The sequence below is a fragment of the Brienomyrus brachyistius genome, chromosome 4, assembly GCF_023856365.1.
Source record: "Brienomyrus brachyistius isolate T26 chromosome 4, BBRACH_0.4, whole genome shotgun sequence".
In the NCBI taxonomy this organism is placed as follows: Eukaryota; Metazoa; Chordata; class Actinopteri; order Osteoglossiformes; family Mormyridae; genus Brienomyrus; species Brienomyrus brachyistius.
Window position 1 is genome coordinate 7,385,784 of NC_064536.1, and position 27,902 is coordinate 7,413,685.

Consider the following 27,902-nt stretch of genomic DNA (forward strand, 5'->3'; position numbering starts at 1 on the left):
GTTCACTTGGAGTTTTGTGTATTCGTGTAGCTCATATAGTGCTTTTCTCTCCGGCCGCAAACCCTACAAATACGAGCAGGATTTCGGGTTGCGTTGGTCTGGTCCCGTGCATCACGGCGGCGAAAGACGAGGAGGCTTGCTTAACGGGGAAAAGAAGACTGATTTATGACGCCCTTTAAAGGACTAACACAGGCATTAAACATCCACCAAACCACACCACCCAAAAACAGGGCGGTCTGACCCCAGACAGTAAGGTTCACACAGGGTGTGTACTTTAGAAACACATGAGGATTGGACAGGGTTCGCACAGGACAAAAGCAAGGGAATACATCCAGAACACAGCAAGTATCAAAAATAACATACAGGGGCCATATCCCAGCATGCTCCAGTTCTACAATATCAATACACAGCAATACAATTAGCGGTGTGATTTCACGCATTGTAGCAGGTCTGACTTTATATACATACACACACATACATTCATACATACATATGTCCATCCATCCATCCATCCATCCATCCATCCATCCATCCATCCATCCATCCATCTTCTAACCACTTAACTTGGACAAGGTCACAAGGAGGCCTGGAGCCTATCCCAGGCAGCACAGTGCACAAGGCTGAGGTCACCCTGGATGAGATACCACTTCTTTGGAATATACCCAATTCAAAGGCCACCAAATTTACATGTTAGTGTTTTTTTAAACTTGTCTTCCATCTCAACAGAAAAAAAAGAATTAAATTCAGAATTGGCAAATAGCCATAAAGAACAATAAATATTTAAATTAAAATAAACATAATTATGAGACAGTCTCAGGTTTGTGGATGTGGAAGCAATTTAAAAATGCATTTTCTTCACACTATATCCAATTTCCTGCCTGTCGAAAAGTTAATTGTTTATTATTTTCTAATTAGTCAGAACAGAATTACAATATGAATGAGAAATACAATGTTTGTTTGCTACTAGTATGATTTACAATTTATAGCAGCGTTGATTGGTTTTAATGACATGCAATATAGCTAAAATTTCAGACAATTGGAATTAATTAATGGCATAAGAAGCCAGTATAGCTTTTATTTTAATGGCATGGAAGGATAATAAACCCAACTGATAGCATTAGCTCACCTTTTGGGGAGGCCCACACTCATGATGAGGTCGCTAATACGACGGCCAGGCCAACTACCACTAATCGGATCATATATTCAGGGAGCCTGAATCTTTATGGAGAGCTAAGTGCTCGGACGCCTGTTTAACAGTCCTCCCGGATAGCGAAACCGTAACAATAGGAGGGGAGTGACAGCTGACAGTCACCAACCGAACGGAGTCTGTGGCTATAGCCGGAGTCTCCACATTTGTCTTCCTCTCTCCCATTGTCTTATTCTTCAACGTCGAGCCCTTTGGAGGGAGGATGCACTTAGGGCAATCAGTGTTCTCTGGGAGTCAGGCGTTAAGGGGCGTGGCTTGGTCTGGGGCGCTCAGTTGTTGCTCCAGGTGCTGAAGTGTCGGCAGGTGACTGCTATCCACTTCCCAGGGAGCTGACGAGACGCCAAGAACCCTGGAGACAACGTACTCAACAGATACTTTAACCTCAGTCAATGAATCGATGAATTTATACATAGAAATCTTACGGACAGAATATGGCCTGTATGTAAACCAAGAGAGGGCAGAGTCACAGCACAGGTCTGGAATTTAGAAGTACCTCATCGTCATGGCGATGGAATCACCCTGACAAACAGCGCTATGGTAACGACCCTTAAATGATTCAATGGACTGACAGGGATTAATGGAGTGGGAAGAAAGGTGAGCATCACCTGCTTTATATCCAAGGTCAATGGCCACCTGAAGTACCCCATTCCTGAATACCATTATGGTCACACTCTCAACAGATCAATATCAGTGTTTCCCTTAAAGCGCAAATACACGTAACTTGAAAAATTGTAAAAATCCATCTGTGGTTCCATCCATCTTTCTTGTAACCCTGTATTCTGGTCAGGGTTACGGGGGCTGGAGCCTGTCCCAGGCGGCATGGGGCAGAAGGCTGCAGTACACCCTGGATGGGATCCCACAGTGGCATGCGCAAACTTAATCATCAATATTGCAGCCTTTGCAGACAGGTGAACGTCGCTGCAGAGGTATCCTCAGAGACGGAGGTATAAGAATTTCCAGACAGACATATTTCTTCTCGTAAAGAAAGATAAGCTCGTATTTTAACTTTTAAGCCACAAACTCAAAGAACTAATAAAAAAGTAAAAAATAGCAGAAATGTCCGTATGAGGTAAAAACTGTTAGGTTTTTACTACATTATGTGGACATTTGTTTCCCATAATGTAGTACACACACACACACACACACACACACACACGTTTATATTCATATCTTTGTGGGGACCGTCCATTCATTTCTATGGACATAACCCTAATCCCAACTATGACGACCTTAACCCCGATTCAGCCCTAACCTTAACCATAAGTAACCAAACAAAATTTGGCATTTACAATTTTTTGATTGCATTCACAGAGATTTTCATAAAATTCGGTTTCCTATCGGGGGCACCAGAAAAATGTCCCTGCAAGGTCAAAATAACCGATTTATATCACATTACGGGGGGGATATGCTCAGTCTCCCTGGGATTCACCTCAATACCAGCCTCAGCTCCATCTAGTTCAGTTTCTTTTAAATTCCTGCCCTTCCCAACGTCTTAATATAGGTTTAATGGCTAGAATCGCACCTTAAATTAATAAAATAGCAGTTAATTTCACACTGCATTAAGTACTGAAGGAGCCAGAGGAGGAACACCTGGGCACGTGGTCTTCATCCAAATCAGAGACAGGTGTGAATGTTCCTGAGAGCAGAAGAGGAACACGAGCTTCTGGTGGGTCCTGGAAAAAGCCACCAGGGGTGCAAGACAGGGGGAGGGGGTACAGCCTGAGATCCAGACGGCAGACGGAACATCAGCTTTGTTTTAGGTGAGCAGGACTAAAACAAGTTATGATGAAATAGGTCTTCAGTTCCGATTGAAATACATAAAAAGAGAGAGTGTGAAGCAGCTCTCCCCAAAGATGGTGGACGGCTCCATGTAGTAGGAGCCCAATAACTGAAAGCTTTAAACAAACTTCCCTTTCATTAATACGACCAGCATCCCCACAGTCGGAGATCACATTCTGGACCGTATGCGTCAATCAGCCCAGTTAGACAAACAGGGGGCCTTACAGACGAGCAAAACCAGCATGAATTTAATGGCCTAACCCCCCACCCCCGCCAATCACGTTGAGGTTTGAGTCTTGACAGAAACAGAACAATCTGAAATGTTTACTGGGGGGGGAGCTGAGCTGGATGTGAATATCCATGAAGAAACTGCAAATGCACCTGTTTGTCTTTTTGCTACTGACATGGGACCCTGTGTTGCAGTGACCTCATAACCTGAGAGTAACCTGATGACCTCCTGTGACCTCATAACCTGAGAGTAACCTCATGACCTCCTGTGACCTCACAGCCTCCTGTAGCATCACTTGTGATAAGCAAATCACGAGTCCATATAATCTCCGACAAAAAGCTCTTAGTCGCATACCCTGAACTTTCATCCATGTCGAAGCACCTAAAAACTCTAATTTATGTATTAAAAAGCATAAAAAGCACTGTATTAAAAGCAAAGTCTATTCTTCTTTTCTTAAAAAATGTCATTTATTTAATAAATGTGTAATAATACATTGCTGCTCGAGCGCTACACTGCTCCAATGTTCCAATATACAGTTCAAAAGTCACAATATTTTTTCCTGTTATTTCTCCTGTTGGTTTATGCTTCTTAACTGTCAGGGAGAGTCATATAAATGTTTGGTACAAAATGTCACATTACAAAGCACATTAGCATTCGATTTATGAACTCAATGCACATAATCTCAGCTTCCTTTGAACAAAATGGTTTAGCTACAATAAAAAAATCACCAACAAAATTGGGACAATGAACCAGCCAGAGGTAATTAATAATTTGAGTGTACACCTACTAGCAGAATTGTAAAGATCCTATATACAGTAAGTCCTCACTTAATGACATATTGTTCCATTTATAGCAGAATGCAAGACTCACTTAACATCATAAAGATTTGAATTTCAGAACTCAGTATTGGAAAAGGCTTTGCCAAGAGTACTAGGCAGTTTTTACTGCAATATCAAACATTTAATTAATATGTTTAAGCTTATTAAGTTAAATTAATTTAAATGTATTCATTAAAATTTCCATAGAGTTCTTGACCAAGTTTCCACAGTCATGTTACAATTTTCTGGGAGAACATACATGAAAAATTTCTTTAATTCATTTCCTCCACTGCTTAGCTACATCAGGGAATAATATCGCACTTGATTTTTGTTTTTTCAGACAAGCAGATTTTCCCTTGATCGTACTAGAGTTTCCTTCATGGCATGCCGGTGAATACTTTCTCAGAACGTGTTACAATTATTCCTGATATAGTCATAGTAACTCCTTCACAAAGGTCATTGTTCTAGTTAAAGTTACAGTAAACAGTAGAAGAGTGCCCCCTGTAGATTTAGGGTGGTTAAGCCATCCACCTTTGTTCATATAGCAAACTCACTGCCCTCCCCCCATGACACGTTGATTTTGGCAGACGGATCTTTTCAACCCTGAGAGGTACACATGACGAAAATACAGAAACGAAACAGAAAAATATATAACAACGAAAATATAAAGTAAAACAACACGTAACAGGTTATTTCTCAAATAGAAATGATTACCCTTCATCTCCATGCCATGTCATAAAAAACATCACAACACGAGTCAAGTCAAGTTTGGGCTTTGCCATCAAAAAAAAAAAACGTAGTAATTAAAAGCGGAGATAAAAGATACTGAGAGATACTGTCATCCAATACACGAGCCTCCATTAATTTAGAACCTGCTCCTCTGCAAGTGTACATCAAGCTGAAGGAAACGGCAGTTAAAAATCAGCATTTAAGAGATTACAAACTTGTCATTATGAAACACAAAGGGCTTGACGGAACGTTTAAGACTCAGCTCACAAACGGCGCACGTGTCCCGGGGATCACGTAAAAGTATGCAAGTAAGTTCGTCAAAGATTTTCCGTAAAAAGTGAAAAAAAAATCCCATCTCACACGGTGAACGGAGTGGCAACAAAAGCCTGTAAGAGAGGGAAACACATTTTAATGTCTGTATGCTGAGGAAACGTAGACGGTTAGAGAACCCGCATCTGTTGGGACCAGTCTGGTCAGCGAAAGGATGAACAGATGAGGATTATATGAAAAGAAAAAGGGCACTTGGTCAAAGTGGGGGCCGCGTTTCTGCCCTCTCCCCGAGCGGCCGTCTTCAGTGCCAGGATAGATCCTTTGTGCCTGTTTTCTGCTCTTTCCTGTTCCCCAGTTTTGTTCCCGGTATTCCCACCAATGATCCATTAGGAATATCGACGGCAGTCCTCCCCACCGTACATTTCCGCCAGTTTCCTAAAACGGGGCCCCCACTCTCTGAGGTAATCATAGTCCTGGTCTCCCTCAGTGGAGGCCGAGCCTAGTGAGCTCAGAGAATCGGCGATCGAGCCGCTCCCCTCGTAGGCATACGTGGCAAGGGAGTCATAAGGGGGCGCTGTGGGGTTGCTGTCGTTGTCATGCACCCGCTGGTTGATGAAGTTGCGGACGTCGGCGTTGTCCCTTGCCGGGCCGGCCGCCGCGCAGCGGGCGGGCAGGTACAGCGCCTCAGGGACAATGTCACGCCGTGCCTTGCTCTCCTCCACCGCCTCCGGGTGGCGCAGCGTGCCGATGTCGAAGGCCTGCGTGTCTTCCTCGCCGCCGCCTTCGTCGTTGTAGCTGACGATGTTGTCTCGCACGTCGTCCTTGGAGAATATCAGCGGCTCCTTCTTCCTCTGTCGCCTCAGGGCCGTGAAGAGCACCACCGTCGCTGTTGGAGGGGGGTGAGAGGATAGGGGCATCATGTGACCGGATATCCTATGCAGATAATGTAGGCTCATCTTTGAAATCACTGTTATCTCTACATATTTAGAGATGTGATTTTAATTTTCAAATACCTTTAAGTGGTGCAATTCACAATATCTTTTAATATAAAAAGGCAATTATACGTTATTTGGAATATTTTAATATATTTGATCTCTTTAATTAAGTATACAGAAAGTCACTGACATAGGAGAACATTTGATGGGGGGGGCAACTTAATAATTTAAACGCAAAGGTCCATTTTTTTGGGAGGCAGGATTGAAGCCAAATGAAATATTGGGGGACATACGTCCCCCTCTGCCCCCTGGAACCTACAGCTTTTGCAGCAAGTGGCTACAAGATATTAAATGTGATTATATCTCTGAAATGGTTAATCTGCTGAGGATAATGCCGATGCTCACTGAGGAGGATGACGATGCAGAGGAGGATGGCCACCAGGGCGGCGGTGCTGAGTCCGGCAGATTGGGACAGGGCCTCCAGGTTACATGACTCCACGTTGTAGTAGCGGTCGCACGGGCACACGTGCACCAGCAGCGTGTTGGTGCTGCTCTGCCGGGGGTAATCACCGTCGGTGATAACCACAGGAATCAGGTAGCTACTTTTCTGCAGACGGCTGAAGCCTCCATGCCGGGTCAGAATGGAAGCCGTGTTATCTGTATAAAAGGGAGGGGGGGGGAGGGGGGGGGATGCACGTGATGTCAAATATGCAGTGTTTCCCAGGGATTCAGTGCATCAACAGCAGTGCAAAAAAGAAACAAGAAACAAATAAAATATAGCACGTTTTCCAGTGTATCATTTACATCAAAAATCCAAAAGATACAGCATATTAACCATTTATCTACAAAAACAATACCATTTACTATACTTTATCCTTCATTATAGTGGCATCGGTATATAGAAGTATATAAATATATTTACTGTTCACTTAGATTCACATATTTACAGGATAATTGCTGCGTAAAATCCCATACTTATACATATATACTTAATTTGCAGAGCATTTCACATCTGAGACTGTGGGAATTTTTCAGAGGCTTTCAGATCACCAAGGAGGGGTCCAGATGTAACCCCCATGTCTGAAAACGGAAACGTTTACCAGAGGATTTTCTCTACATGGTAATCATGCCGCCCCTTAATGTGTGTTTTTTTTATTAATGAATACTGCATTCATTTGATTTCTTATTTTCACTTATATGTACAATTAGCAGCCTCAGTTACTGCAGGCATGTCTTATTTCCATATGCGTGGGAGTTTTCCTGATGCTTATATTTGTACTAACCAAACAAAGGCTTGTTTGTGTGGTTAAATGTGATTTATTTCACACTGCCTTTTTGCTGCACAGTCATTCCCCTACGGGCCCCATTCCCTTTGTAATTTTAATGATGTTTTAACAAAGTTTAATCTGGTCACTACGTTTTTTATGTTGTTCACGGAAACCACAGGTATCTTTAATTAGGCAGCACAGCAATTTATGATAGAAATAGCTCTTAGATACTCTGAGTTATGATAGATGTGCAGATTTGAGGCTAGCTCTGCTGTAGTAACTGGAGGTGGACCAGCTCTACTCTCAGGGAATGACTGCGGAAAATCTGGAAGACTGGCTCTACTCTCAGGGAATGACTGCGGAAAAGAGGGAAGAGCGGCTCTACTCTCAGGGACTGACAGGAAAAGGGGAAAGACTGTCTCTACTGTCAGGGAATGACTGTGGAAAAGGAGGAAGACTGGCTCTACTCTCAGGGAATGACTGTGGAAAATGAGGAAGACTGGTTCCACTCTCAGGGAACGACTGTGGAAAATGAAGAAGACTGGTTCTACTGTCAGGGAACGACTGTGGAAAATGAGGAAGACTGGCTCTACTCACAGGGAACGACTGCAGAAAAGGGGGCACATTGGCTGTATCCAAAAGGGGGAACACCGGCCTAACCAAAGTGTATTTCTTGTGCCTTTTAAAGCTTTGATAGTTCCTTTCCGGTTTTAGAGTTTATTAAAGGGTAGAGCTCCATTCCGAAACTGTAGCATGAGCCTGCCCCGAATACTGGACACTTCCCTTCCTTTCAGAAAGGAACAGCAGGAATGGAGGGCTCCCACAGGTCCATAAAAGGGCGGGTTCGAAAGGCTAAATCTCAGGAGAGCTGGAAGGCAGCAAGGAGTGTGAGCAAGAACTCAGGGCCTGATGACTGTGCGTTACTGTTAGCATTAGCAAGTCATTCATAATGAGGGTGAGTAACAGCAGTTCAGTGCACATTCTTCCTGTTAAGTGTCTGTATCTGTCTGTAAGGTAAGTGGCCCATGCTGTACACCATGGGGTGATTGTCTGTCTCTCTGTCTACGTCCGTCCTCTTACCTTTGTTGTCACGGACTGAGAAGTTGGCTCTGACGGTGCTCTCCGAGTCCAACATGAAGGAGAACTTATGTCCTCCCAGCGGAGCGTCAGCGTCCGTGGCGCTCACGTTTAGTATGACCTGCAGAGTCACAGAGAGGGATCGCCTTAGCGACACAGTACAAAATACAAGCACAAGCACGACACAGCTATGCTAAACCCAAGCCTCAAACTCAAGTATACTCTCTGTGGGGAGGGTCGGCCCACTTTGGCCTCCACCAGCTTCAAGGGTACATGAGCTGTGTGCGCACAGAGGATTTCTGCATACCAGCGTTGTACTGAGCTGTTATTTTTGCAGTCGTGGCCCTTCCTGTTAGCTTTAACGAGTCTGGCCATTCTCTTCTGACCTCTCTCATTAAAGAGGCGTTTTAGGCCACAGAGCTGCCGCTGACTGGATGCTTTTCTGTACATGACACATTTCCCTATAAACTCCTAACACTGCAGTGTGTGAAAATCCCAGGAGGGCGGCTGTTTCTGAGAGGCTAGAACTGCCACGTCTGGTGCCAACAATCACACCTCGTTCAAAATCGCTTAGATCGGGCACCATAGCTAGTTGAAGTCAAGCAGTAATGGAAGCTCTTGACCCTCTCTATGTGCTGCGTATATTCACCTGAACCTCTGTTTGTCGGAGCAGGCTTATTGCACTGACTTAATAAACCGACCACTTGCTGTAAATATACGCCAGGTCTTTGCAACAGTAAGTTGAGTGCTGATCTCATCTACCCTTTCACTTGTGTTCCCAAGTTGTAATTTCTCTGGAATTTCACTAATTTTCATACCTGTAACTTCAAACGGTTGACCTACATTCAAATTCCACTTAATTCAGTGAGTCTGCTACATCCCACTCTCTTCTTACAGGCCCTGACAGGAATTTTTATGAAAGGGTTGACATTTACGATCTTCTGGGACGGCTCCATAACCTCGTACAGACTGACGCCGGCGGAATCCGCGGAGTTAAGATCGGGACATTGTATCTGACGGGGCTACTTTACGTGGAACATGTTCCACCATATTCTCCAGAGTTTCCTTGGGTGAACGGGAACGAACGTGTCTAACCAGAACCACAGGGTGGAAATATCACACCATAAAGACGTCGACTTTGAGAAATGAGGACCAGGATTAGGAATAAACTACATGCAGAGACTCATACCTGCTAGCACTTGTGCAGTGACTGTGTTTATCACCCTGAAATATGAAAATGTGTCTTGCAAGCATCTTTCCATGTTAATGTTGTGTACATGTCTTTATTATTAGTTTCCCTTCAAAAGTAATTAACTACTCCTTTCCTGAAGGTGACCATATTTTAAAATTAATTTTTAAAAGAATGATTATCGTATTCTAGCAATAATACTCGCATTTTACTCTCTGGTGCAGTACAAGCCATTGTCTTTGCAGACTAATGACTCGTCTGCGGCGTGATAACCGCCACACATACCCCCCCCCCCCCCCCAACCCCAGGGCTCTGTACCTGGCCACCCTTGACACCTTCACACATGTGTGCCTCATAGAAAAAGGAGAAGGTGGGCGCGTTATCATTGACGTCCAGCAGCTGGATGTAGACGGGCACCTCACTGCTCTGTCGCTGGCTACCTGTCATCACACACGAAGGAGACATTCAGCTCGTTTTATCCAGCGTTAGGTGGGTTAGGTGACAGACACGTTGCCCTGTTACTGACCATGTCGTGCTGAGCCCTGCAGAGCCAGCTGCCTGACCTTGCCTCCTGGGTTTCCCCTCACACCGTCCAATCCTGTCCCTATACCCACCTCCCATCCCACACTACATACTTCCGTGCCCCATCTCATGTGGGCCAAGGCAGACATTGTTTTAAGCACAAATTGCATTGTACTGGAGAAATCCTCAACAGTGACTCACTAAGAGGGATCTGAACCAGCAACATTTAGGTTACAGGTTTTTACACAGTGTGCCTGTGATCAGAAGGTTGTTGGTTCAAATCCCAGGGTTAGCAGGGTGGTATCAACAGGGAGCAAGGCTTTTAACCTGCAATTGTTCCTGAGACTAGCTGACATGTCGCTTTGAATTAGAGCATCAGCCAATGACATATAACACAAGTATAATTACCATGACCGATATATAACCATGAAATAAAAACCAATTCTTTATTTAACAGATTTTGTATGGTTTATTTTGCAAACCTTACAACAGTCTTGGCTGAAAGGTTGCTAACTAAGGTTTTTATTCATCTGAAAGCACTAAACCCAATGCTGAATCCTTTGAAAATGCGATTTAAGGTACAGTGTTATCGGCTGGGTAGGGAGATGCTCCTCGTAATCTGATTCGGAGGGCAGACGGGACAGGTCGCAGAAATTAAATTCTTCATCAGGCCAGGCATTGTTAAAGCAGACCCGTGGGTAAAGTGGAACAGGGAGTCATTTGCTTTCCTGATTTGCAGACTCCTTTCCAAGGTCCTCGTTTAATACGCTTTGTGGCACAGGGAGATTGGAAAACCTTTGATCACTTAATAACACGGTATGTCTTAGAACTTTGCGCACGTGCAGAAGTGTATAATTTTTCCGCGGAGAAAACAATGACGCATCGGATGGGATTATGAAGCTGGAGGGGACATCTTTCACGCCATCATGCATTTTCTGTGCCTGCTGCTCACTTTCATGTTTTAAGCAGAGGTGATATTCCGGCAGCGAGTCATTTGCTGCCGGTTCGGCTGTCAGAGGAGCCCTTGCTTACTAAGCTCGGTGGCGATCACGGAGATGTTGTGCCAGACAGCTTCCTCGCGGTCCAGTGACTTCTGGGTAAATATGGATCCGTTGACCGGGTCCACGCTGAAAAGCCGGTCGAGGTCTCTGTGACGATTAATGGAGTACCTGTAAATAAAATAAAGAAAGAATGAAACGCACGGGTCTTCAGTTTCTGGGTAACCTGGTCAAACATTATTAAAGCCCATTCAGTAGAGTGTTGCCAAACCAAACCCCCGGTGGAATCAGGTGACCTAGTCGCGGCCCCTGATTGGCCGACATCATTTGCAAAAACAACAGAGTGAGAATCGAGAGAAATGCTTTTCTAATTACAAAAAAAAAAACAAAAAACTGGGGCTGCTTAAAACAGTCCATAAAAAGAGCTGAAAGAGTTTGTCACAATAAATGTGAAGCAGGTCAGAAGAGAATGATGTGGAATGAGCTGGAAGTGTCATTTCCGCTGAGTGCACTCTCATCGAATGCTCAGCTCACAGCTCTGTGTGGCCCCAATCACAAGAAGTCAGTTATTATTCATGACTAACTGCAACCGGACAGACATTTGGAGGCAGACCTGATTGAGAGGTCAAAACATGTAAATTAACATGGACTGTTATTTTGTTTTTTTTTAAACGATCTCGCTCCATTTTAGTGCTTGGAAGTGAAAGACTTTGGTCTTGTATTTCTAAGCAAAATTCAATGGTTATAAAAATGAGCAGCACCTAATTGCTACGCTAATTTTCTCACAGATTTGCCATCTGCCTCTAATACAACTGATCTTTTGTTAATCTGCTAAGCGGCTATATTTTTAAGCGTAGCTTATTATCGTTTGACATGGGGGCACCGATTACTATTTCCGCCTTATTTAGCCATTAGCATAGCAGGCCATGTTTTAATGAAATAATGTGATATTGCTTTGTGAACAGGTGTGATTCCACTGTATAGGCTATTCTAGACCCCATTTTAGGGGGGGGGGTTCAGTTTTCTCACAGTGCCATTTAAAAATCCATCCATCCATCCATTTTCCAAACCGCTTATCCTACTGGGTCGTGGGGGGGTCCGGAGCCTATCCCAGAAGCAACGGGCACGTGGCAGGGAACAACCCAGGATGGGGGGCCAGCCCATCGCAGGGCACACTCACACACCATTCACTCTCACATGCACACCTACGGGCAATTTAGCAACTCCAATTAGCCTCAGCATGTTTTTGGACTGTGGGGGCAACCAGAGTACCTGGAGAAAACCCCACGACGACATGGGGAGAACATGCAAACTCCACACACATGTGACCCAGGCGGAGACTCAAACCCGGGTCCCAGAGGTGTGAGGCAACAGTGCTAACCACTGCACCACCATGCTGCCCCCATTTCAAAAATATTTTTCTAAATCCATTTAGTGTTTTGACCCCCCCCTCAATCCCCTTAGCAAATTTTATCGTAGAAAACCTGAGTGGGGGGGTATAGTCAATCTACTGGGAGCTGAGCCCCCCTACGCGTGAAATCCTAGGATCGGCCCTCTTCTGCCCTACAGTATATGGTTCTCCTGGGTTTAGCGAGATCGCCCCCTACCTGACGGGGTTGCGTATGGCGTCGTGGTCGGAGGCAGTCACGGAGCCAACGGCTGTTCCCACGGCTACATCCTCTTTCACCTCCATGATGTAGGAGGCCTTTTCGAACATCGGGGGCTCGTCCACATCTCTGACGGCGATGCGCACCATGGTCGTGGCCTTGGCAGAGTCACCCCATAGGAAGCGGGGGTCTGGGTACGTGTTCTCAGCCTGCACCTTCAGTGTGTATGACTTCTTTTTCTCGTAGTCCAAAGGCTGCGGCACATTGGAGAGGGGTGGGATTCTCAGTCAGAACCATTGTGACAAGATCTTCAGGCAGGGGTGCTGTAAGGGGGGGGCGGGGGAGGGTACGGATGATGCTAAGGGCCCCTGAGTGACAGGAGCCCTAAATATTTGGAACATAACTAGATTGGTCTGGGTTGGGGGCCCAATATGATATATTTTCACTGGGGCCAAAAAAGTCTAGTGGCACCCCTGCCATCAACAATGACTTTAAACTGGTCCCTAAAGCTGCAATCAGCCAGCAAGCTGTTAAATCTGAACTGCATTTGAAGGAGAAATGAAGTCCTGCTTCAGTAAAGGTACCTTCAAGGTTATCTCAGGTCAAATACTGTCAAGCCAAAACTTCAAAACTGTGTTATACACTTCAGGGTGAAATAATCAAAAACAATAAGAAATTAATTAGTCTTTCATTTCAGTTATGCAGTGCCCACCCTACACCAGCAGGGGGGAGTCATTTCTGCTAACGGCTTCCCTCACCTTCTTCACAGTAATGACGCCTCCCTGAGTGGCCGCGTCCGTGGTGATTTTGAACATGTCCAACCCGTCCCCTTCGACGATGCTGTAGGTGACCTCAGCGTTTCTGCCGATGTCTGCATCCACGGCATTCACCTTTCCCACTAGGTATCCCACATCCGTGGCCTCCAGGGCGCTGAACTCAGACAGACCTTGACACGGAAAGTGCGGGTACGACCCGGGATGATTATCGGTGTGTAAATGCAGAGGCTAAGAGGCACTCAGTTTAGCTCAGACATCGAGCTGGGATTGTATAGGCTATCAGGAAACGGATCACAACGTTAAGCCTTAAGCTGCAAGCTGGCTTTAGCATGTTAGAAGGTTTTCCTGGATCAGTCAGGGCTGGGTCGATACTGGCTTCCAGTTACAGATCTCAGGAGCGTTTTGTTTCCATCTCATCAGGGCTGGCTGGCAAGCTTGTTATCCATCCATCCATCCATCCATCCATCCATCCATCCATCCATCCATCCATCCATCCATCCATCCATACATTTATCTATGGGGAGGCACTCACTCTGCGGGAATTGTGGCGGGTTGTCATTCACATCCAGCAGGGTGATGCTGACGGTGGCCGAGCTATACAGGCCCCCAATCTGCCCCGCCATGTCTTTGGCCTTGATCACTACCTTGTAACTGGCCAGCTTCTCCCTGTCTAAGTTGGGGAGGGCTGTCCTGATGATGCCTGTTGGTGGTGGTGGGGGAGGCAGAGACAAAGTGGAAAAACATTTACATCTGAAAAGTACACACTATGCACAGACCATGAGAGTACTGACCAAAGCAGTACAGACTAGGCAGTACAGACCATGACAGCACAGACCATCACAGTACTGATAAGCAATACAGACCAGGTAACACATACTAAGGCAATACAGACCATGACAGTACAGACTAGGCAGTACAGACCATGACAGCACAGACCATCACAGTACAGATAAGCAATACAGACCAGGTAACACATACTAAGGCAATACAGACCATCACAGTACAGATAAGCAATACAGACCAGGTAACACATACTAAGGCAATACAGACCATGACAGTACAGACTAGGCAGTACAGACCATGACAGTACAGACTCGGCAACACAGACCAAGGCAGTACAGCCCAGACATGCAAGATTAAACTACAAAGAATTATTAATGAAGTGCTTGTCTTATAACCCAGGTGTAGAATGCTAAATAATACATAATGGTAGATTATAATGTGCTGCTAATGAGTTGTTCCTAAAATCACAGTGCTATTGTGTTTGGGGAAAATCTCATATTAACGTAAATCCTTACATTAAAAACATAATACTCAGATTTTCTTGCAGGCGAAATGGGTTAGTGTGAGTATGAGCACACTGACCCGTGTCCGAATCGACTGGGAAGCAGTACAAGGGTCGGGGTTATTATTATGATAATTATGATTAATATAGAAGTGTAACCGTGAGTGTAAGCACACTGACCTGTTTCCGGATCGACCGAGAAGTAGGGCTGCCCCTCCAGCAGGCTGTACGCCAGCTTGGCGCTGGTGCCGTACGTGCTGTCATCAGCGTCTATGGCCGTCACCTGAGTCACAGATGTGCCTGGGGAGGTTGTGTCACTTTAGAAGCATTGAAAACCCGCCATGGAAAAGCCTATGCAAAAGCCTCGCTTTCTGAAAGTGATTCATCAGCACCACGGAAGCAGTAAATATGGCCACGCACCCACGGGTGACATTTCCAGCACGCTGGCTGTGTAGGGCTCCTCCGTGAATGTCGGGGCGTTGTCGTTGATGTCGTGGATCTTTACCACGAATTCGGTCTCGCGCTCGATGGGCTGCCCGGTGACCTTGTTCTGAGCCCGGACCCTCAGCATGTACTGGGCCTTCTCCTCGCGGTCCAGACGCTTTATGGCGTGCAGGTTGCCGGTGGCTTCCTCGATAGTGAAGATGGAGCCGGCCCCCTCCCCTGAGAGGATGTACTGCACGCTGCCGTCACCTTTGTCCAGGTCCGACTGGAGCTGGAAGGCGGGGCAGGGGGGCAGAGAGTGAGCGGTGCTCATGCACACGATGACTTTCCGCCCTTTCTAATGAATTACAAATTCATTCTGGACGGTTCTGCTTCAGACATTTCACACACCAACATTCTGCTTTAAATATTGAACCAAAATCTAATTCAGCAAATCGAATTCTAGCCAAGAATAAATAATGAATTTGAACGTAAATATGAATATTTCTGTTTGAACTGCCGGTTTAACTTTAATTTAATTCTACTAATGATTATAAAGTCAGGATAAGTACACAGTCTGGTAAGTGGCAGGATAAAAGTAAAGTTGAGCTTTCTTCAGAAACTAAAGGTCTGTAAGTTTCTTACTCGGGGGTTTTGGAAAGGGTGAAAAAAAGAAAACAGGTAGAAGATGGCTTACAGCACGTATGTTAGCTACCACTGGATTACTTTATCAATCAAGTGTCAGTATTTTACATTAGCTTTAGTTACATGTCTGTTTATATGCATCATAAATCTCTTCTATATTACTATTTCCTGCTATATGCAGCAGAATGTCCTAGTATTGATACAAAAAAAAAACATTACTATATTTACATGATGACAATTTAATGAACACTGACACTGTAAAGTCTCACTGTCAGCTGAAAGATTCATACACTGCTGCTGATATCGCTGACAGACGGTCACTCTTCACCCCATCGAATACAACAGGCATCTTCACGGCAGACTTCTGCAAATCATTTTACCCAGAAAGTTGGCAGCAAGACGTTGCTTTGGGAATCGGCATCACTTAAATTCAAATGCGACAGCTGCATTTTTCAGCCGGCAAGAAAGGTGGCGCCGTGGATCAACCGGTTTCCCAGGATACGAACCTTTCCGATGTACTGCTTCTCGGTCCCCATGTACTCCTCTTGTAAAAAGAACTGGTTCCACATCCAGCCGCGTTTCGAGCGCCTCAGGGTTCCTCCACTCGTGCCCTCTGAGCTCTCCTTCCCCGCAGTCCATCGCAAAAAGGCGTCGCTGTGTCCTAGCAACCACAGCCACAGCAGCCACGCCGCGTAGCTTCTTATCGTATCCATCGCACTGCAGCCCAACCTCTATCCACACAAGCTTCGCTCTTCCGTTAAAGAAGCTAACCCAACGCTCATAGTCTCCTGCATGCAGCTCTCCCGGGGATCACGGTTGACCTGAAAAAATAAAGAAAAATGAATTAATATCAGCGGGTTTCTACTTTGATCAGCGTGAGGGCCCGCCCTCTTTAATCCATCTCCAAATGGGCGATATTTGATTATTTTTTTCTTTTAGGAAGGTCCTGGAGGAAGTCGCTACCATCCAGAGTTACTCCACCAAGGGGGGGCACCAAGAGATCAAAGGGCAGAAGACACAGAGACACAGTAGGGCTAATCTCCAGGCCTCATGGAGAAAGAGCAGCGTTGACCCTCACTGCATATCAGCCCATCCCCGCTTATCCCGGAGAACCACAAGGGGCACCGCCGATTTAATTCAGTCTATCGCAGGACAGATATAGTACAGACACCAAACCGCTGAACCCATACAGACCATGAGAGTAAACCCACATAAACAGCAAACTGCGGGCAGGAGCTGGGGGTTGTAGAGGTGTGAGGTGACTGTGCCTCCCATCTCTAGGTATCACACCAGCTACACCTGTATTTCCGCCTATATAGCCCAACACCCAGATCAAGGACCTCGGACTCTTCAGCCAAAGAGATCTTCAACCCAAATGGACCACTAGAGCTATTTTTATGAACAATGTAACATCTAAATTCAGCTAATCAGTCTTGGGAGGTAGGAAATTTCCGTTATTTTTTTTCTCTGTGGAAAAAAAAAAGATTGATCTGAGGGCCACATTTAATAATGAATGAAAAATATGTAACAGGCTGTATAAAATTGGACAAAATCAGCCAGATCCAACCCATGGGCAGATAGATGGAGACCTCTGGTCCTGATGGAGCAGTACCTCTTCTTAGCACAGGTTTCACTGAAGCTAACTCTAGGTGGACTGGAATATTTCATGCACCCAATACTCAAAGGCAGAGACACATCCATATGTGATGTCCACATCCATCCCTGGCCAGCTGAGGACAGAGACACATCCATATGTGATGTCCACATCTATCCCTGGCTGGCTGAAGACTGAGACACATCAACATGTCATGTCGATATCCATCCCTGGCCGGCTGAGGACAGAGACACATCCATAAGTGATGTCCACGTCCATCCCTGGCTGGCTGAGGACTGAGACACATCGACATGTGATGTCGATATCCATCCCCGGCCAGCTGAGGACAGAGACACATCCATATGTGATGTGCACATCCATCCCTGGCTGGCTGAGGACTGAGACACATCGACACGTGATGTCCACATCCATTCCTGGCTGGCTGAGGACTGAGACACATTGACACGTGATGTCCACATCCATTCCTGGCTGGCTGAGGACTGAGACACATCGACACATGATGTCCACATCCATCCCTGGCCAGCTGAGGACTGAGACACATCGACACGTGATGTCCACATCCATTCCTGGCCAGCTGAGGACTGAGACACATCGACACGTGATGTCCACATCCATTCCTGGCTGGCTGAGGACTGAGACACATCAACACATGATGTCCACATCCATCCCTGGCCAGCTGAGGACAGAGACACATCCATATGTGATGTCCACATCCATCCCTGGCCAGCTGAGGACTGAGACACATCGACACGTGATGTCCACATCCATTCCTGGCTGGCTGAGGACTGAGACACATCGACACGTGATGTCCACATCCATCCCTGGCTGGCTGAGGACTGAGACACATCGACACGTGATGTCCACATCCATTCCTGGCTGGCTGAGGACTGAGACACATCGACACGTGATGTCCACATCCATCCCTGGCTGGCTGAGGACTGAGACACATCGACACGTGATGTCCACATCCATCCATGGCTGGCTGAGGACTGAGAGATCAAGCTGCAGCTGCCTCCCTGTCGTCAGCTGTCAGTCCCACCTCCCCTCATACGCCTCCTCTCGGCTGACCCTGCTCACCCCCACCTCGCTGTCTGATGTATCTCGCTTCACATCCATGCTTCTGAGCCACTTGTGAAGACAGACAGGCATGACAAACTTGCAGGTCAGTGCCGTCTGCCCAGCGGAGGGAATGGAGGTTGTGAAGGGGGGAAGATATAGAGGTACCAGCAATTAAATGACTGTTGGAGTTAAACTGGTATGAACACAGGAGGATTACATCCATCTATTCATCTGAACTGTCTATCCATCCATCCATCCATCTGTCTGTCCATCCAGCCATCTATCCATCCATGCATCCATCCTTCCATGTGTCTGGCCATCCATTCATCTTCTAGTGGCTTATCCTGGTCTGGTATTTTTGAGTACTTTCCATTCCATTAGTCCCCAATTTCATCTATGCTGCAAAAAATCTCCTATTGGACCATCAATGCCAAACTGATGTTTAGGCTCTAGTGCATTTGCTGTGCAGTAAGTAACAGGCAGAATACTGTTCAGTGATTGGCAGAGTACCATCCATTAACAAGCAGAATACTGGCCAGTGATAGGCAGAGTACTAGCCAGTAACAGGCAGAATACTGGCCAGTGATAGGCAGAGTACCAGCCAGTAACAGGCAGAATACTGGCCAGTGATAGGCAGAGTACCAGCCAGTAACAGACAGCATACTGGGCAGTGAAAGTCAGAGTACTGCAGGCTGGAGGTTCAGTACAGTTCTCTCAGCTCAGAGATCCGGCTTGTGTGTCGCCATGGAAGCCAATGTCCTGATATAAATATCGTTAGGCCTGATGTCAGTCTGATGGGAGAGGGCTCCAGACAGGGGAGTCACCTCCGTCAGCTTTGTAAGCCTCTGAGTTCCTTTAAGTCCCAAGGGAAGATATTAACTGAGCCTGTGACCACCCTGCTACATCTGGACACGTCGGCGTGCACAGCCCAGCCCTGCCAGCCCTGAGCTGGTGTATATCCCCTAATTAATTGAACTTTTCTAATCTCTCTCCGGCAGTTCGGGCAGTTAAGGTGCCATTATTGTAAAAGTTAAACTCGCCTTGTGGCATTAATAGGTCCTCGGTGCCGAATCCAGTAAGGAGCGAGCTTCAGACAGCCCGAGAAGATCTCCGTCTGGCAGCTTTCACCTCTGCCAGCGAGGCATGTTTCAAAGGCGGCCGCCGGCTTTCACCACGCTGACGCTCGCAATCCCGCTTCCCCGCTAACTGTTTGTCAGTGTTTTAGCTGCAGTAAACTGGAGGTGAGTGAGCATGAGCAGGCAGGGAGAGTGCGAGGTAAATCCGAGCGGCTCTGTAAACACAGCGTAATCTCATTACTCCGTGCTGCTTTCTGTCCGTTTGTTTGTAAAACTTCTCCGCCGTTTGCAGAGAGACAAGCACAACGATCTCCGGGTCTGTAACCGCAGCGGTGGAGGGAAATTGAACCACCGCACCCCCCCCTCCCATACCCTCGCGCCCCTCCCGGAGCGCGGACACCCTCCCCCACAGCCTCCGTTGCACCCCCGGCTTCTCCGACGATCCCCACGGGAGCAATTAGAAGCAGAAATGCCGGGAATGTCAGCCGTGATTGGAAGACAGGTAGAAGTCGTCCTAGCGAAAAGGGAGGGGGGACAGGGAGGGCTAGCTTTCTGACGCTGCTGCGGTATCAGGCACAATTAAAGAGGAGCACATCACTGGTGAACAGCCCTCACTTCCTTTCTCTGTAACCATGGCGATTGTTGGCATCTGTGGATTGGATTTTTTTTTTTTAGAATTTACATTTATACGGTTAATTTCACTTACATAAGGGCTTCTAACACAGATTACTTAGGTCTGCCCATGTGCATTATTCTGTGACATTATTGACATGGAAACTATCAATCTCTTGGTGTGATTCTCAATACTTTGGGTGTTTCTCTGCATACTTGACCATACTTGTGCTCTCATTTACCCGTTTTACCTCATCTTCCATTGCTGAAAATCAGTTCCAATGCTAAGAACAGAAGTACGGAGGACGGTAAAAATCCCCGGATGTCCTTCTTGTCCCACATCAAATATCAAGGATACATCAGCTGCATCCTCGCCAAGTGAGACCCATGATTCACTGCAGCCAAGTTCATTCTTGGAAAGAAGACCAGTCTTGCCAAGACTACAAGTACGACCTTTGCATTTTGGGTAATGAAATTCATCCCTGAAGTCCAGCAGAGTGAAAAGGGGGCGTGGCCAGTGCAGACCTGAGCGCCCTCTCGGTCCTGCAGAAAGCCGTCTGCGGAGAGCTCGCGCACAAGCCTTTCGGGGAGCTTTCGTTTGACCTTAGATGCCAAGCTTCACGGATCTGTCGATATCTACTGATTTCCCAGTTTCACAGGGGGAAAGGTCTCTGCACTCCAGAGGATGTAAGGGTATTCCAAATTCTTCATATTTCCATTTCGTAAAACCGGCTTTCTTAGTGATACTAGCGGCTACCCTTTAACGTCGTTTTCTCGTTTCTTTATCGTTCTGCTCGTGTAGCTAAAAATCTCCAAATTACTCTCGTTAGACCCTGGAATATGTAGCTGGAGAGGTCAGGTCCGGTCCCACGCTGAGTCAGGCTGGTGAGTCACAGGCAAACCCCTGCGTTGCTATGGCACTAGCCCCGTGTTCACCACAGCGTCTGCCTGCCAGCCCCCCCCCCGGGACCGGGCTGGACCATCACTCGCAGCAGTGCTCCTGTGACAAAGGAATCATCTACAGATGTCAGCTCTTTATACAGCACGCCAAATGTCATGTGATTTGGACACAGAGTTTTAATAATTTAATTGGTCCAGATTTGTCCATCCAGCCATCCATTTTCTAAGGCCGCTAGTTCTTTGTGGGGACACCAGGGTTTGGACTCTATCCAGGAAGCTACAGGCACAAGGCAGGAAAAATATCAGCATGTTGTGTCAAGCCATTACACATCATTTATATACACAGGATCCAGTTTTCAGACTGGTAGGAAACTGCAGTCTCTAACTGGAGAACATGCAAGCTCTACACATGGATCTGGGATGGTGATTCAAGCCCCTGGTCCTAGAGGTGTGAGGCAACAGTGCCAAACATTGTACCGCTGTGGCCACCCTGAAATATCAACATCTGATGAAGGTGGTAGGAGCGTTTTCCCTAGCCCTCTTTTTAAAAAAGCTTAGATCAGGTCCTCGGTGTTTGCGCACAGATGTTCCAGCTTGTTTTCCATTTTTAATCCGTATTTAAATGCGGTCTGGTTCCAGTGCCAGCAGGAGGCGCTCTCAGGGGGATGTGAGCGTGTCTTTGTCCTTTCAGTGCCGGTCATAATTAGATCGTGAGACCCTCTGTCTGACCCACGCTCTCTGTCAGGGCACAGACACAGCATCAGACGCTCTCTGGGTCTCAAATCCCAGCACGCTGATGCACTTGGGTCACTCTCTCGACCAGCAGAGTCGTCCGACACGCCTCAACACATATCATCAGATCCCACCTTCCTCGGTGTGATAGATGGGTAGAAAATGAATAGCGGCCCATTAAAAAATATATTTCCACTCTTTTCATGTCATCAAAACCCCACAAAAGCACTTATTCACCTTGTCCTTCAAGTGTGGCGGGGGTCAGAGCCTCCTCCCTCTCCCCCCTTACATAGTAAATCGGCCGTTTCCCCCCACAAATCCCACTCTGAGCTTTACTGAGCTTCAGCTCAGGAGGGGGAACAGACTCACTTGAACGGGAGCCTAATTGAAATTGATTTTGCAAAGAGAAAGAGGTAAAGTGGACCCCAGGCCTGAGTTTTCCCAGTGTCCCGCTAATCCGCCAGTAAGCCCCCACTTCCCAGTCCCCCCACCACTGTACGCACAATGTAATTAAGCTTTGTGGCCTAGGGTCCCGGAGGACACTCTGGAAGGTGTGCTTTCCTCAGTGACGCCGCCATCACTCTTAATTATGTTTCGGGTTAACGATGTCCCTGCTGTACGTACTTTCCAGTGTTCGGTAAGTGCATATCGGGCTTGAGTCACATCTTTCTCACACACACACACACACACACACACACACACACGTTTGTAATTATCTCTAGCTGGAGACTCTCAATTCATTTCTATGGGCAAAACCCGAATCCCAACTCGACGACCTTAACCCCTGTCCAGCCCTAACCTTAACCATAAGTAACCAAACTCAATATGGGACTTTTGGCATTTTTAGTTTTTTGATTAAATTCACAACGTCAAAACAACAGATTTTATCATATTGTGGGGGACATTTGGTCCCCACAATATAATATAAACATAATCCGCACACACACACACACACACACACACACACACACACACACACACACACACACACACACACACACACAGTGCCCTTTCCTCTAGGGTGATGTCCATTCGCTCACTTGAATAGCCTTAATGCAATATAACAGGCAAAACATCCAAGGAATTTCACAGTACTTTAATTTGCTCTGCTGGACAACAAGAATTTAAATCCCCCCCCCCCCCTCCCGTCTCTCACCTGTGTGTTTGAGCAGCGCGATGCTAAAAAACAAATTCACATTCATAATTAATCATAGTGAGTGACAAATGTAACACATATATCACAAAGTATATACCGGTAGTTCCCAACTGATGTAAATAATCGATTCTACAAGCCCTTCTCTAAGTTAAATTATATGTATGTTGGATCTACTCTCCTACAGCGGAGGAAAGTCCACACCCAGATTTTGTTCCAACCAACCAGTTGAGTACTCTGTCAATGTGACTTCATACGCAACTGGTTGGTCCGGATTTTATTTCCTAAACACTGATCTTTCCTCTCCTGTACCACTGGAGGCACCTTACAGCAGACATCCCACCTCTTCTGGAAGTGCCAGGCATCTTCCACAAATGGGCAGCAGCACCCCGACAGCTGCGAATGATGCGTAATGTCCTGAAAATCTATCTGCGGAGAATTAAAAACGATCTAACGCAGGGGTGTGCTTCTTGCCGCTGCCATCCCCCGTCAACAAATTTCACAGCCAGCACTTGCCAATCCTCCCTCATCCACCCCTAAAATCAATATGCCTGAGGTAGGATGTCTGTTATAGAAAAAAAAAAAACACAAGCCTAAAATACACTAGTAATTGACATGCAAACAATAAATGAAAAGATAGTGTAAATTTATGTGCAGGCACGTTGCCTTTTCGCGTTGCATCTCGGATATTTTTTGTGCAAGTCCGAATTTACGTAATTACGTATTTTACGAGAGTTGCCTGTACATTTTCCTTGACTTCTGCGACTGAAATACACTATTTCTAAATAGACCCGACCAGCATCTTCGTGTGGTCCTGCTCCATCCCTGTGAGCGACAGCACACTCTGAAACTAATTCCACTGCCTGGTGTCGAGGTTGTCCAACACAGCACAATATTTGGTGACCTTTCCGTATGTCCAGCTCAGGGTCCACCCACCGCCAGCAGGATAATTACACAGCCTGGCCTGTGGTGATAGACTCCGATTTGACAGCCGTGGGTTAGGGCACCAGTCAACATAAAACGTGTCTTCGGATACATCAAGAAGAAAACAGGGGATCAAAAATACTCTCCACTCCTCCTCAGAAATAAATAAAAAATAATCTCTCTAGTCCCCCAGCCTTCATGTACAAGGAACTTTCTAGAGGGAAACTGCAAGCTCTCGTCTTTGTGTGCTCGGGAAATAAAGATTTTGAAGCAAGAAAAGATGGTTTTCCTTGGGTAAATCTGGAGATATCACAAGTATGGGTCAGCCTCCGTCTTTTATACTTCCTGTCATCATTACTGTCATCACCTCGCCAAGAGTGTTTTGTGCATTTTCCCCTGTTATCAAGAATATCTCATTTTCAAGAGACTTTATCTTGTCTCCTTCTCATATTTAAGCATACACCTACACTCGGTTAAACTTGGGGAATGTATAACAGCATTTTATACCATTATCAAGCCAACAATACTCTTGTGAAGGCCAGATCTCCGTGCCTGACGCAAGGCAGGGAACGATGGCGGTTACTCGCATTCACTTTGATGAACGTAATGCACGAGTTTGTACGCCGCAATTTACATGTGAATTCCCCTATTCATGCTCTCCCCGCATGTAGGCGGAAGACACAGAAGCAGATCAGAGAGACATCAAATGTCACTGTCGCTAGCGGCATAAATAAATAAATTTTGTCAAAATAAAAGACTCACTTCCTTTCATCGTTCTTTCCATCCGAGACAGAGGTCACAAAGGCAATGACAGTGACACTGATTCCTCCTGTGCTGAACATCAGTGCATGTCCACGGAAAGATAACTCAAATACAACGCCGCTTAACAGCCCTTGACCAGCAGGGGGCAGTGTCGTTCAGGAGAGCCGGCCAGGCTTTTGGTGCTGAGAGCAAACCGGGTCCTTTGAGGGCTGCTGGAAAAGTGACGCTCCCTTTACCCCCCATCATGTGACCTGGCTGATGACCCCATGCATTAACTACCCCAAAGGACAAAGAATGCTCAGAGGAATGGCGCGGACTAGACTATCCGTCGTGTAACTGGCGGCAATGTACCTCTGGCCCACACTTCACTGAGCGGCAATCCGCTTTGGCCAGCAGTTTGCCCCGACACAGCGAAGCCTGTCCAGCAGGAGGGGAGATAACCGTATCCTGCTTCTCCCCTTTCCTACATGCGTTTGTGTTCATGCTAACCTCGATGTTAGTGAGTCAACCCTGGGATGGACAGAGGACCACGCAGTCCTCACGCATCAGGAGCAATTACAATACAAACGGATCTGAACAATCTCAGTTTCACCTCTTAAATTCCCTAGCAACTCCACCACAGAAATCGTGGTGTTTTACAGTTGATTAGCATGACGCTGGCGGCTTCATTAGCGGCGTCCGCCTTCAAACACTCAAGCACCACTGGCTGTGTTGTTCATCAAACCAGTGATTTAAACACAGCTTGCAATGCCTGTCTATAACCAGTACTAAATACGCAATTCAGTTATGAGCCTCTGGGCTGTTCCCCACTGCACACTGCAGTAGTCTTTAATATTCTCTGTTTTACTGATTCTGTTCCTTTATAAATTGATTAACATGATTTCGACTCTAAGCTTAAAATAAGCATGGCATTCACTAGGACTGGTTGCTATGGTTATTTGTCAGTGCACTAACTCTACCCCTAAATGTAACTTCATCTCCATCAATACAGCTGAATATTTAAATGGGGGCAATTTAAAGAAAGCACCTTGTTCAGAGGTAAAAAAACATAGGTGAGTCGGTCTCAGTAGCCTTCCTGTGTCTGTAAGCTGTTATTTACCCACTGCATGTTGGACTTCAGACAATTACTGCACTTTTTCATGTCAAGAAGTGACATTTTAACAAAGTATTGACTTGAAAGGTCAGGGACGCCTTTAGTTCTGATGATTATTAGAAGGAAAGTACTTTCAGAGTGAGCTTTCACGTGAATAACAGTCGATAGAGAGGCAGTGCGAATTTCTCTGATAAACTGACCTGGGGGGCCAGATGGCAAAATAAACTAAATCATTAACAGCTACACTGTCCACTGAACCTGCCTTTGATGCAAACTTTTTGTGCAAATTTTTACCTTGGTGTTGAGGGGACAATTACGCCGAGCGGAGCATGTAGGTATTGCTTTGTCCACAAGGGGGCATGATAGCTGGGACAGATTTCACATGCTTCAGCAACACTGATCTTAAATCCCACATTAGAAATTGAATCTCAGGTTCAAAATCAAATTCACAATAATACGGGAAAAATAATTATTAGAAAGTTGGAATTCAATGGATTCAATACGCGTAATTATGTTATGTGATAAAATGTTATGCAGAACAAAATTATAAGATAAGCAAAAAACAAACAAGCTTTGTTTCCAGCGGTCAAAACAATCGCATTTTACACTGGCAAAACCGAAAACATTATACAAATAGAGAGTAATTGATTCAATTTGATTAATAAACATTTAAGTATTGGGTAATTACAGTGCAATTTGTTAATATTGGTAAAAACAAACAAACAAACAGAAAACCCTGAAAGTATTACACAATCACGCTGTACTTCGTTCCATGATCTTGTGAAAAACAATTACGATAACACTGAACTCCCTTCAGTCGTCCTCACATCCAAGAACATCCGAGTAGTCAAAGCGCACTATTCCGTACAATAACATGCATCTGCAAACGATATCTTGGACCCACTCATATACAGGCCTACTATTTTGTTGTTGTGGTTCTGGAATTATTCTACACAGAATCTTGGACCCAAATACACTAAAGCTTTACAGGATTAAAATACGACTCTCTTGAGTCGTGTTGAACACATTGTTGAAACCTTTTCCCACAATTCATCAAATGCCAGTTAAATACAAATTAAAAGCCTGGAAGACGAAACAGTTAAACAGCAGTTAATTAAACGATAGTTTAACAAAAGAAGAAGAAGAAAAAATATAGGCCTTAAAAGTTGATACAGGTGACAGTCTTTAACTCACTATACAGACTGTAATTCTCGGTACCGACTCGGATGTACAATATTTCGCATAAACAATTATTCCCCTTCAGCAGGAAATGCACGTCAGTAACATATATAGTGACTGCTTCGTATATAAACTCTCGTCAGAAGCCCACAGCTCCTTGTTTTGTAAGATATTAATCACGCTGTAGCGCTTGAACTCACTTTAAATGACAGGTTTATCTACTGAACACGATGCACAACACAGTGCCTCCGTAATGACACACAAATGAGTATAGGCGTGTATTTGTCACACACCGGCTCTCATTATTATGAAAATACTTATTGCTCAAATTAATTTAGATTGCTGACATAAAGTTCCGTAAATCAAATTCTGTTACAATTTACAATATGGTGATTAGTTATGTTTGCACTGGTCATATGTCTTGTTGCTTATTGTCAGCTGGCATAAATTATGAATATTAAGTGGAACAAGTGACACAATCCAAAAAAGTTTCAGGATTTAAATTCACCGATTTTTGCCCAGTTCAAAGAGAACTATGTAGCCCGCATTCACACGCCTAACAAACCTTTTACAAATAACTCTGAATATTGCGATTAACAACAGTTACCATAGTACATATAAAGCCGCATCATTCTTTTTCACAAGAAGATTAGCAACAACGCCAATAATAATAATAATAATAATAATAATAATAATAATCCTAACAAAAACAATAAGGTTCCATAGCACTTCGTGCTTTGGACCCTTAATAATAATAATAATAATAATAATAATAACAATTATTACACTTTATCCGTTTATAGGTATGGTGAGTGAAAGAATGATCTTGTCGAATAATTTCTAGTGTACTTTTAACATGATTATGATAACTTACAGAGTTGAGATGAGCTCGGATTTAAGCGGCGCTCCGTCACTCAGTCGGTCACTGAGCTGTCAGCGAGCGCAGTTCGCAGGATCACGCCGCAGCCACCGCGCCTCTCCGCCTCTTTACTGCCGCCGCCGTCGCTACTGGGGGAGCCGCGACACTACGGCGCTGGACA

The 27,902-nt window shown here is 45.5% G+C and overlaps 1 protein-coding gene across 1 annotated transcript; it reads right to left on the reverse strand.

Moving 5' to 3' along the window:
* Positions 1 to 3,663: 3,663 nt before the first annotated feature.
* On the reverse strand, positions 3,664 to 27,902 carry LOC125740550 (cadherin-6-like). Its single transcript, XM_049011801.1, has 12 exons — positions 27,737 to 27,902; positions 16,264 to 16,578; positions 15,110 to 15,404; positions 14,870 to 14,989; positions 13,937 to 14,104; positions 13,387 to 13,574; positions 12,629 to 12,882; positions 11,056 to 11,192; positions 9,820 to 9,941; positions 8,316 to 8,433; positions 6,373 to 6,624; positions 3,664 to 5,918 (listed from the first exon to the last, which is right to left on the reverse strand). The coding sequence occupies exons 2-12, from the start codon at positions 16,468 to 16,470 to the stop codon at positions 5,419 to 5,421; spliced, it is 2,361 nt and encodes a 786-aa protein (XP_048867758.1). The 5' UTR covers positions 16,471 to 16,578; positions 27,737 to 27,902; the 3' UTR covers positions 3,664 to 5,418.

Excerpts from the sequence above, each read along its gene's own strand:
- LOC125740550 (XM_049011801.1), bottom strand. The coding sequence starts at position 16,470 with ATGGATACGATAAGAAGCTACGCGGCGTGGCTGCTGTGGCTGTGGTTG. Across the intron at positions 9,942-11,055 it reads CGTGATCGCCACCGAGCTTA|GTAGCCAGCGACAGAGCAGT; the intron begins GTAAGCAAGGGC and ends GTGTGATGACAG. Across the intron at positions 5,919-6,372 it reads CTGCATCGTCATCCTCCTCA|CGACGGTGGTGCTCTTCACG; the intron begins GTGAGCATCGGC and ends CCCCTCCAACAG.